This window comes from Musca vetustissima, unplaced genomic scaffold, assembly GCF_032173495.1.
Source record: "Musca vetustissima isolate MV318-11 ecotype Yass unplaced genomic scaffold, APGP_CSIRO_Mvet_v1 utg12302, whole genome shotgun sequence".
NCBI classification, from domain to species: Eukaryota; Metazoa; Arthropoda; class Insecta; order Diptera; family Muscidae; genus Musca; species Musca vetustissima.
This window is the reverse complement of record NW_026880463.1, coordinates 22083-34335: the sequence shown is the minus strand read 5'-3', so window position 1 is coordinate 34335 and position 12253 is coordinate 22083. Positions and strand designations below refer to the sequence as shown.

Below are 12253 nucleotides of genomic sequence, written 5' to 3'. Positions count from 1 at the left end.
TCATTAATGTGGCAGTTTTTATACGTTTGTTGTGTACCCATTTTTGGCCAATTAAAATAAAATTTTTCATAGGCGTACGAAATCATATTTGTTCAAATTTATATATAGCTTTGATATATACTTTATAAACGATAACCTTTATATATTCCCGCACATTTGATCAACGATGCTGTTGAGGCTTTCAAAACCATGTTTTGAAGGTGTCTGCATCACCATGACATTTAATCAAACGAACGCCCTGATTTGTACCCAATTACTCAATATTAATATGAGCTTAAGCGAATGTCCTTGGAAGGATCCAATCCTTGAACATGATGTAGGTTTGGAAAAACATATCGGACATTCCATTAGTTTCACATTGAATTCACAAATTTTTAAAATATCGGAGGTACCTGAAGAAATGAGTTAAGGGACCCCCCCCCCCATTCACGATAATTTACAAAAAATTGTTGTTGTTGTTTTTTGTGATTAAAGATGGTAAGTTTACATTTATTGCAGGTCATATACAAGATGACATGTGAGTTGTTTATTTTGATTTCAGAGTTGAAATACTTCTTCATGCGTTCTTGGGCATTGCCCAATTTGATATTTCATTTAACCCAGTATTACGTATTAGGTTATTATACCTAATAACTCCTGAGAGAAAAATTATTTTGAAATGAATATACAGTAGTTATACGCTCCAAGATCCAACATAAAAACTACAGTCGAATTCCTTTTTATACCGAAGGTTAATGGATCGGCGAAATTGATCGCTATACGCGAAATTCGTTGTAAGTCATATTAACAAGGTTGGTATTTTTGAGGGACTTTTCGATATGGTTATCGTTATAACCAGATAGAATATATATATATATATATATATATATATATCTTTAAAAAAATAAGTCATTTTACAATTGTTGTTGTTTTTTGTGATTAAAGAAAAGTCCTTATTTTTGATGGCGGGCATAATAACTCCTCACTGCAATATCGGAATCCGAAAATTCCAACGGTGTTAGAAAGAATACATGGCTGCCTCTCGTATGAACTAGGATTATTCAGTTCGCACAACAATTAACAAAATGGCGGAACAGAGAAACGTCCCAAAATTTCGAATCGACCCAATTATTAGTTTTTGAGTTATCGTGCTCTCCATTCGCAAAAACGCTGTTTGGATAAAAATGCGTTTAAAGTTTGAGAAGCTCTCTTGTCGTCACTTGATGCTAGCATAATAAGTCGGCTATATCTTCAAAAATTGTTGAGATTTTCACTTGAAAATTTATAGGGGCATTGAAGAGTGCCCCTTCAAATGCTTTATTTCCTTTATAATTTCCTTTTATCCCCTTATTTAGACTAAAATTTGTCATACGCCATCTGGATTTTTATTTGATATTTACTATATTTAGTTTAATATTAGAATGTAAAGTTCACATCTGACAAAATACACGATTTATTTGCTATGCTTCTTCTTCTATCATACATAACTTTTTTCCATCTTCCACATATATTTAAAATTCCACATCAGTTTTGCAAACAATTGGAAACTTAAAGAACTATATAAAACTCAGCCCTAGGCCACACGCATGAATGTACTTAAGGAAAAAAAAAACAAAACAAAATACTCACTTATATGTACGTACATTCAAATGATTTGGTATTCATGAGTGTAGAAAGTGCTTGAATCGTAAGGAATTGCAAAAAAGTTAATGTGAAGAAGGCACACCGAAAGTACTTTTTGAAAACTTTAAAGAATTGTCAAATTGTCATATAGGAAAAAAACGGGACCCCAGGAAGTGGGTGTGCAGGGTGGAACTATGGCAGTATAACAAAAACAATAACGTTGACAATGATGTCGACGATGACGATGATCCTGATGATACTCCAACTAACATCGCTGCAGGAATACGAAAAACTAACCGAAACAATTGTTATGCTTGATGATGTCTGTTGAATTGTCTTATTCGTATTCTACTTTTTCTACTTTTTATTTTTAATGTTGCTGGTACTTCTTGACTTGTTTGGTGGCTGTTCTGTGCCCAGAATATTTGTCATTATTGTCTCAAAGTATTGTCTTTTAGTTTTGTCTTCCTGCCTGTCCCCACCCGCATGGTTTCTTTGTTCCACTATCTCTGCAATAGTTATTTGAATTGCTAGCGGTTTGTTTGCTTCGAACAAGACAAATTTTCCACTCAACACAAAACGAAAAAAAATAAATGATTTTTTTGTTCTAGTAACATCATGGAAGGAACTAATGTCTGGGCAGTCGTTGTTCCGCATTTTTTGTTGTAGCTGAATGAAAGTGGAAAATTGTAATATTGACAATTGTCCTGTAGATTGTGAAAATTACGAAATGGATTTTTACAACAATAGTATTTAGTTATTGGATTTGGCCAGTATTGAATAGCATTAAGAACTTAACAATATTATATTTTATACTCTTAGCCATAATACACACAGTGCAATAAGGATTTAGGCTGTAAAAAAATCCTTTGGGAGATAAAGCCTGTGGTAGAAGGCCATAGGTCAAATTTTGAAGTTCTGACGTGATGCATTATTATTTTGCTGATGGTAAGTTTACATTTATTGCAGGCCACATCTAAGATGAAACGTGAGTTGTTTATTTTGATTTCAGAGTTTAAATACTTCTTCATGCGTTCTTGGGCATTGCCCAATTTGATATTTCATTTAACCCAGGATTACGTATTAAGTTATTATAACTTAATTAAAATTTTTTTTCAAAATTTTCGCATTTTAGAGAGAAGATTTATTTTGAAATGAATATACTTGTACACCTAGGCGAATACGTCATGACAGTAGTTATACGCTCCAAGATCCAACATAAAAACTACAGTCGAATTCCTTTTTATACCGAAGGTATATTAATAGCTGTAAGTGAAAGTCGCTGTAAGTCATATTAACAAGGTTGGTATTTTTGAGCATATTTTCAATATCGTTAAAAAAATAAAAAATAAGTCATTTTACAATTCTAGGACATAAGCGTATTTGTCTTCTAAAAATTAGTTCCTAATGGTAGTATATGTCAGAAACTATTGTTGTACTATAAATAATCTCCGCATAATGACGGAAAATTGCAAAGCAAATACTTGTTCATGCGTTCTTCGGAGTCTGGTATTATATACACCCCCTATTACGTATTTAGTAAAACCCAGGATTAGGTATTATAGATCTTTACCGCATAAGATAACTCTTGCTAATAAACGAGGTATTTTCAAAATGAGTAATGCCTAAGAAACCTTCTAAAAAATTAATAATATTAAGGTTATGGACTTAGTCTTCTAAGATCTGGGTCATTACTAAATTTAATTTGACAGACCAAATCTCTATCATCCCAATTCCATTTCCCTTGCCACTCCCCATACTATCTGTAATTGCCAGTTGAATTGCTGGAATGAGGGCGAGTCTAATTACCATTCCTTGTATTTAAGTTGTTGCTTAAGAAATAAGTTTTAAATATTTCTTAAGCTTCTCACACTCTCCCCCAAATGTTTCAATTTTCCGCTTTTCAAAACTTTTCTTGGCATATAAAATAGTGGCAAATCTACATTCTTCTTCGCCCTACCCCCGTCTTCCAATTGGCGCTGAAATTATTTCTTAAAGAAGGAACAAAAGTTCGTACGTTGCCCGTCCCCGTCTTTTTGTTATTTTGGGTGTTGCCAGCATTTTATTTAATTATTTCAAATAATTGCATTCATTCGCTGCTACATTTTCTATGAACTTTTCTTTACTTTATCCTCTTCTTCTTCTTTTTTGTTTCGCCTGTCTATTTTCGCTACTTTTTAAGTTATTTTGCTTTTTTCATTTCGTTTGTCAGAAGTTGTGGCACTTGTTATGTAGTTTGCATTTTCTATTTAATTATTATAATTATCACATTTTTGCAACTTCGAAAATAGTGAATTTTGTTGGGATGGATATTTCATATAATTAAGAAATAGGAAATTAAGTCACTGAATATGAGGTACAGATATAGTTGAAAAAATGCATAAAATAAAATCAATTGTATTGAAGAAATGTGTATAAGTGTCGAGATGGGGAGAAAATGGAATGAAAGTCTAATTGACCTTAGAGGTTATTGTAAAACAAAAACTTTTGAAAAAACCATTGGAATTTATTGGATTACTTGGTTTCTTTTTTTAACAATGCCTATCTTGAATATCAATTTATGTAAGTACGAAAAACAGAGCACTACATTGAATTCAAAATCAACAAATATTTTTGATGTCAAAGTATTTTTATTGACTTATATCATTATTTATTTAAAATACCTTTAAATAGACCTGTAAATCGATATATATTAGGAATTTGAAGGTCTTAACCTTATTCTTCTAATAATAAATAATTGTTCTGTGGATCATGACTCTGTAAAATGCGAAAATAAGCTAATTTTGCGCATTAGAGGAGAAAAGTCGATTTATTGCAAAAAGAAAACTAATACTCGCACATGGTAGCGCATACGTTATGGCAATATGTATACGCTCCTAAGTTCAACGTAATAAATAAATAAATACATTGTTATTATGTAGATTCGCTTAGCAGCATATTTATGACAATTTAGATGAAATAAATCATAATCATTTCACCCTTTCAGACCGAGATTAAAAATTTGTTTGATATATTTGTAGAAAAATTTAACCCGGTGCCAAACATTAAGTTCTTTCCCAATTTATTTTAATTTTCTATGTCCCAAAAGAGATAACAAAGCAATACAAAACCAACAGGATAAAATACAAATTTTTTTATAAAAAATAAATTCTCAGATCTTACAATTAATTGAGGTGGGTCTAAAAGGGTTAAAATCTATATAACATAATCTTCTAGAAAGATGGACTTATTAGCTATATGAATAAGGTGGACTTATTAGCTATATGAATAAGGTGTATTAGTTCCCAAATAAAAAATCGTTTCTAGAGCGAACTGGAACTGGAAAGTGAATAAAAATAATTCAAGAGTTATTTCGGAATCTTAGTGCTTTTGCATTGAAAAGAATGAAGAAAAGAGTATCACATAGCTCCTTTAATATTCAACATTACAAACATTTTCACACTTTAGTAAGAAGGACGATTATTTGAAATATAAATCATTTACGTTCAGAGATATATAGGAAAAGAAAAAGATACAGCCGGTACTGGCGAATATGTTATGGCAGTAATTATACCTACCTAGATCCAACATAAAAAATTAATAAAATATTAATGAGGGAAAGAGTACCTCATGGCCGTTTAAAATGCAAAAAACATTTTCGTAGTTTAGAATGAAAGAAGATATTTAAATATAAATCATTTACTTGCACTGATAATTGGAAAGAGAAAAAATGCCCATATAGTCGAATACGTTATGACAGTAATAATACGCACCTAGATCCAACATACACATTTACTAAATACTTAATATTTCGATTAACTAAAAATACATATCTATGATATTTTATTTTTTTTTTAAATTTAGGCCAAATAGATTTCTATATAGGCGGAGGAATAGAAAAAAATCACACTGATGGGTATATGTAATGGCAATAATCATATGTCCATAGCTTCAACATAGAAGTTATGTAGAAAATAAATTATACGTATTTTTTCTATGAAGAATATCTATAATATAATAAACCATAGTAATAACATGAAATTGTGTTTGCACCTCTTCTTGACTTCCTATGGAAAATACTACAGGGAAGAAATAGGTATTCTTCCCGTTGGAACATTTCCTGTGCCAAAAATTGTGTGCGGTCCTTTCTTTGCGTTCGTATTGAAAATAATACTGATAAGAGTATCTAAGGAAATAAAGTTAAATATCTGGGGGTCATCCTAGACTGGAAAATTATATGGAAAGCAGGAACCAGAACCACAGAAACGAGACCACAGATGCAGGTCCTTCTGCAGAAGAGCGGTAGCCTCAAAAAGGGGTTAAAATCCAAAGATGATACACTGTATTTATAAGATCATTATTAGACCAACATATATCTTTAAGTCTTAAAGCTTAAAAAAGAGTGGATTGACAGCCGACACAATTGACCGCACCAAAATATAGTACAGATCACAATCGGATCCTCAGTTAGTAGTTTTGAGTCGAACCGAAATGAAATAAGAGTAGTCACAACATGTGAAACTACGATAGCAGACTGGGACTCATGGGATAGCGAAACACTAGCAAATATGCTGTTACACAGATGGCTCCCAGCTAAGAGGAAAATCGGGGCTAGAAATTGAGTTGTACCACCTATTCTCGGACATCGACATTGTCAGATGTATGGATCTGCTGCAATGTTTCTCATGTTATGAGAATGAAGGAGAATTCTCCCACTCGCTGAAGGGAAAGGCCATAAATTCGATAGAATGATCCTTTATACATAAGACGTATAATTAACATTTATTTTAATGTTATATACAAATATTTTTTTTATAATTTGTACATGCCACGTAAGTTTCACGGCATTTAACTAATTTTTGGAGTATGAATTTCCTCATTTCATCGTGGAAACTAACAACTTTGAATTTATTGTTCCTATATTAGTAAATAATTTCTATATAGCACATAGTCCTTATCCATTATTCTAAAATATAAAAATATAACTCTAAATTTAATGTAAGTCATTTAATGAGAATACCAAATAAAGTGAATAGTAAATATATAAGCTAAGCAAATTTGACACAATATACCATAATGTGTTATACTGATATGTGTACTATTCTGTTGAATGTGTGAATGTATTCGAAATGGATTTTTACCTATGCAAAAGATATGAGAAAAAACAAACTAAAAATTATATTTTCAAAATTAAATGAACAATTTGAACACTTACACATACATGCATTAAGCCAAAAAGTGCAATTGGTTTAACAGAACGTAATAGAAAATTGAAATCAAACTAAAAAAACGAAACACAAACATAATAACGGATGTAATTGAAATAAACAGTTTTTTTATTTATAAAACAACAATATTCAAAAGTTTTAAATTAATTTATAAAAAAAAAACAAAAAAATTAAATCAACTAGAAAAACTCATAAATTTGTCAATAAAAAAAAATCAAATACTGGCATTTAGTTAAATATAATTTATTTTCTATTGGGGGATAGGAACTTTACACGAACAAAAAACTAAAATTGAAATAAAAATTAAAAGGATACTAAATTGATTTGTGTGTATTTTCAATTATTTCGTTTTGTTCTTTTTCAGTTACAATATATGACAAATAAGACGTATTCAATTTGTTTTTGGTTTCGGGTTTTGTCATATATAAACAAAATACAGCATCAAACGCGTGATGTTTCTTTTTTGCTTTTATGTTTCATTTCAATTGATTTCAATCATTTTTTTTCATTTTTGGTATCAAAAAAACTTCCCAACTACTTACTGCTGGCATAAGCTGATCTGTACTTCTGACGCGAGTCACCTTATTTTTCGATATCAGCTTCTTAACACAGCCCTCCACCTGCACGTTCCACTTCATGAAGCCCACATAGCCAATGTAAATGCAAAAGAGTATAAGCGCCTCCCACCACCAGATACGGTTGTCGCGAAAAAAGTATATCAACACCAGCAGGCTAACACTGTAGAAGCTACAATCGCGAAACAGTGGCCACCAGGTCAGCGATAACACCGTCCTTGAGAACAGCGCACACATACCGATGACGAACAGAATATTGAAGACAGCCGAGCCGACAATTGTACCGATGCCCACATCGTCGAATGACACGAATACGCCAATAACCGATGTAAATAATTCGGGAGCACTACCGCCGGCCGCCATAAATGTGGCACCAGCCACATCATCGGTAATGCCTAGTTTTTCGATGATCACATCCAGGGAAGGCACAAAGAATTCATCGCAAACGATGGCCAAGGCTACGAACATATATATCACACCGATAATGTGGCAAATTACGGCACCATTCTCCAATTGTTCTTTTGTAAAAAGATCTCTGGGGAAGAGCGGTGTTTTTGTAACAGTCGTATTATCATAATGTGTATCTGTAATGAGAAGGAGAGAATGGAAGAAATTAGTGTGATACAAATAATTAATTAATGTAAAATATTCTTTTTACTTTAAATTTCAAAAAAGGGGTATTTGTTTATTAGAAGATAGTTTGAGTTATTACTCTCTTTTAATAAAAATTAAATGCGCGTTTAGACTATAGCTTTTATCTTGATTAAGTGTTTTATGTCGCTTCAGCTTACCATACTAAATTAAATCACACAATATCTTGATTTGTTGGAAACCCTATGCTAAATGAAGATAATTTCAAATACATTTGTCTTGGCACTAAACGGATTGCAAGTCTAGCCGGCGGGTCAGAGTCTAGAGTCTAAAGCACCCGACAAGCACATTTAATCTAGAAAAATACAACCCTTTCTCTTCATCAAAAAATAATCACATCTCCTAAAAGTATGCTTCAAAATACGTTGATATTCAATCATTTTAAAATAAAATGTTTTAATGTATGTTTGATTTAATGGGGACCATTTCTTATTGAAAATTCGAAAATATTGATAGAAAAATTGCCACAGAAAATATGAAATCAGCGAAATGGGTATGTATAGTTAAATAAAAATATATTATATTATTTAACTTTATAATAAATACATTTCCCTGGTTCAATATTTCCCACAAGCTGAAAAACGACTAAAAAATATTTTAGAATAACAATTAGTTTTGAGTCGATGTCCGATTTGGCATGGAAATAACAATTTTGAGATTATTTCCATACTAACTTTCGCGATTTAGGTAAACCAAATGTGGGCTCAAATTGGTACCAAGTTATTAGCTGGCTCCAGACAGAACATTTGTTATAAAAGCCGAGCTTAAAAAAGCTTTTCGCAGCTTTTCCAATTTGAAAGACCATGTTTTGATATGCGTGAACCATGCTTCTCCTTATGCGTGAACCACCAGTTGGCTCGCTCATATATGTCTTTTGAACTGGGGCACACTTTACCACTTTCACAACATGACCTAGCCACCGTAGTCGCTGCAGCTTGATACGTCTGACAATGTCCGAGTGTAGATGGTATAGCTCGTGGTTCATTCGACGACGATATTCACCGTCGACGCAGATCGGTCGTAGTTCTTTCGGAGCATTTTTCCTTCAAACACTCCAAGTGCTGTCTCATCTGCTTGCGCAAGTACTCAGCTTGGGTAGTATCAGCTTGGTCTTCTCGCTAGTCTCGCTTTAGCCGACTCCGAACACAGATATGGCTTTAAACACCTTTATAGTTGACAAAGAGGTGGAATGTGTCGATGTTTTTTTCATGGGGTTTTTCCAGGATTTGGCAAAGTGTGAAAATCTGGTCTATGGTGGATTTGCCAATAATATTGACCATTAGCTTCTGTTGCTGGATATCACTTTATATGCGATTGGAAGGAGACTAATTCCTCTATAATCGGCACATATCGCCTTGTCCCAGCATTTGTGCACGGGTCATAGGATGCTTAGGTTCCAATCATTGGACATGTTCCAATCAGTTGGTGAATGATTCTGATCAGCATCTGACCACCGGTCTTGAATAGTTCGGCTGGAAATCCATCAGTACCTACTACTTTATTATTCTGCAGCCGTTTAATTGCTATCCTGATCTCAGCTTGGCTAGGTGGTATACAATCATCTTTTATTGGTTCTGTGGTATCATCTTCATCGCTACTATTTGATACGAGCATTTTTCAGAAATGCTCCTTCGAGATTATCCTGCCTTCTTTAGCAGTGCTGGTCAGTATACGTGCTGTTCTTCAACCCACATCCACCTCGTTCCAATGAGTAGATCCATCCACAAAAGCCCCATTGACAGAGAATATCCAGCTAATATGAACCAAAGAGAACGATTGTTGGTTCCCTCCAGAGCTGCAGAAGAAATTTAAATTCCCATTAACCCGATTAACTGGCCTTCCTGAGAATTTTTCTACAGATCCGCTATTGGTCAGCGAAACAACCGGCATATGGTTGCCAAGGCTTCAGCCTTGTCACTATCGTCCGTTATAAGTGAACCTGCAAGATTAACTAAATGGCCTACTGGTTCAGTCCAGCAACTTTTTTGACTTTTCCAATAGTATTACCCTCAACTAGCGTTCACTGTAAGTAATTTTGTTCAAAAATTCGAAAGTAATTTTCAATAATAAGTCCCAGCCAAACTCTGTAATGATTTTTGGATGCCAACAGAACAAGGATTTTTAAGGAACATTGTTTTATAGTTCAACATAAATTAGATTATTTTGGAAACACTTAAAAAAAATATTATGACTACATTATAATATAGTATATACAATACCACGTATATCTTTATTTATGCATTACCCATGTTTTTTATTACAGATCATTAAATACAAATTACTTTTCAATGTAAATAAATTTGTCATCGCTGCAGCGACTATAAAAAATATTCATGATTTCCTTGAAATTTCCAAATGTGAATCATTGCATTCATTCTAATAATAAAATAATTATTTTAAAGCAAATATGAAATGTGTTCAGCATTGGAGAAATACAGAAAAAACAACAACAATACAAACTTCTGAACAAATCAAACTTATAATACGAACAAGAAAAAATAATAATGAAAACCGCAAAGAACAACAAAAAAATCAACAACAGATAAGAATTGTTGTTTTTAGTAAAGCAACTGCATAGTGGCTTTATCAGCAGAATAACCCAACCAAGCAGCTGTACTGAAGCGAACCAACCCCAAAACCCAACCAAAGAAAACAGACGTACACACACTCATTAAAGAAATTGTTATTAATAAATTATTTGTGTAAACAAATAATCAACAAGCAGCAGAATGAAAAGACAACAAATTAAATTAAAAATTCACAACAAAAAATTAAAAAAAGAATGAAACTTAAAATAGGAAAAAAATTAGGAAACTACAGTGTGTCCTCACAGATTTATGATAACTATCAAAATATTTTAAAATTTGTATATTGTTTTTTGTTGTTCTTTGACATTCCAACATTGCCAGACATTTTGTGATCTGCATTTTGTGATTAATGGTAGAACCCGCCGCCGTAAAAAATCACAAGTTTGTTATGTGACTTTTCGAAAACCAGTTTTTATACATAAAAAAATTATATGGTTTTGTTTCATTCAAATATTTCACACCTTTCAAACACAAATGTTTTATGATTTGATTGGAACATTGACTCATGTGTGCCTTAGTTCGTGATTGTGTTGTATCGTAGGAGGGTTAAGAGAGTCATCACAGTAGAAAGGTGTTTTGTTGTTGAACGTATAATAACAACAATAAAACCATTACCGGTAGATTCTGTCATATTATTTTTTTATTTAACGTTTATCTAGATAACAACAGTAGCCCGCCCCACTGCACATTGGCTTGTTTTTATCTCGAACAACCAACCGGTAACTGCTTGAAGTGTAGGTGTTTTGTTTTTATCTACGATCGGGAGTCGAGTAGAGAGGTAAACTCATTGAAGAATTTGAGTATGTTGTTTGTCAGGTAAATCAGAGGCTAACGTTGTTGTTGTTGTTTCTTTTCCTTCACTTACATTTTCAATATCAACAAGAGTATCATAATGAATAAGTGTGTGTATTTGGCGTGATGGGAATTGGTTTTCTATAAGGTTTTAGTTAAGATTAATAATTGTAAAGAAAGTTTAATGGTAATAATAATTTTTAAATGACATTTTAAGTGATTATATGACCTATCAAAATAATTTTTAGAGATCTATTAAGATCACAGACGTAATATTATTTTTATTTTTGTAATATAATTCTTACAGAGTAGATTTTTATTTTAAAAGGTGTTGATTTTAAAAATAATTTGTAAATTAGTGTGTTTTAAAGGAGTATATTTATACCCTACACAACTATTTTGTCAGGGTATTATAGGTTTGTGTGGGCCCAAGAGTTTGTACGCCACGAAATATTGGTCTAAGACCCACCTTTTAGTATACATGTTATATCTCGAAAAGCTGAGGCGATATAGACATGTGTCCGTCTGTCCAGCCGATACAGGCCACAGTTATGGACCAATCGTCACATGTATGTGCATGTAGGATGGGTTCTGTATATTATTTTTTGTAATGATGGGTTAATATTTAGGGATGGACCAAAAACTTTATTTTTGTCTGTTTTTGATCGCTCTAGAGGCCACAATTATGACCCGAACATTTTACACAGAGAAATTTGTTGAAGCTAGGTTGTCGGAAAATATTTTATGCCGCTAAAATCACAATTTCTGCCATAGTGCAATGGATCTCTTACGACGTCATATACAATTGGAATGTTTAAAAATTTGACCCTTTACTTGC

The 12253-nt window shown here is 32.6% G+C and overlaps 1 protein-coding gene across 1 annotated transcript in view; it reads right to left on the bottom strand.

Annotated features, from left to right (window-relative positions):
- Positions 1 to 9649, bottom strand: part of LOC133326083 (sodium/potassium/calcium exchanger Nckx30C) — a 151073-nt gene extending 141424 nt beyond the window's left edge. The window contains exons 1-2 of the mRNA XM_061534759.1: positions 9530 to 9649; positions 7352 to 7984 (exon numbers count right to left, since the gene is read on the bottom strand). Coding sequence (XP_061390743.1) covers positions 7352 to 7984; positions 9530 to 9649 — 753 coding nt within the window. The remainder of the gene's footprint in view (positions 1 to 7351; positions 7985 to 9529) is intronic.
- Between the last annotated feature and the right edge of the window lie 2604 nt (positions 9650 to 12253).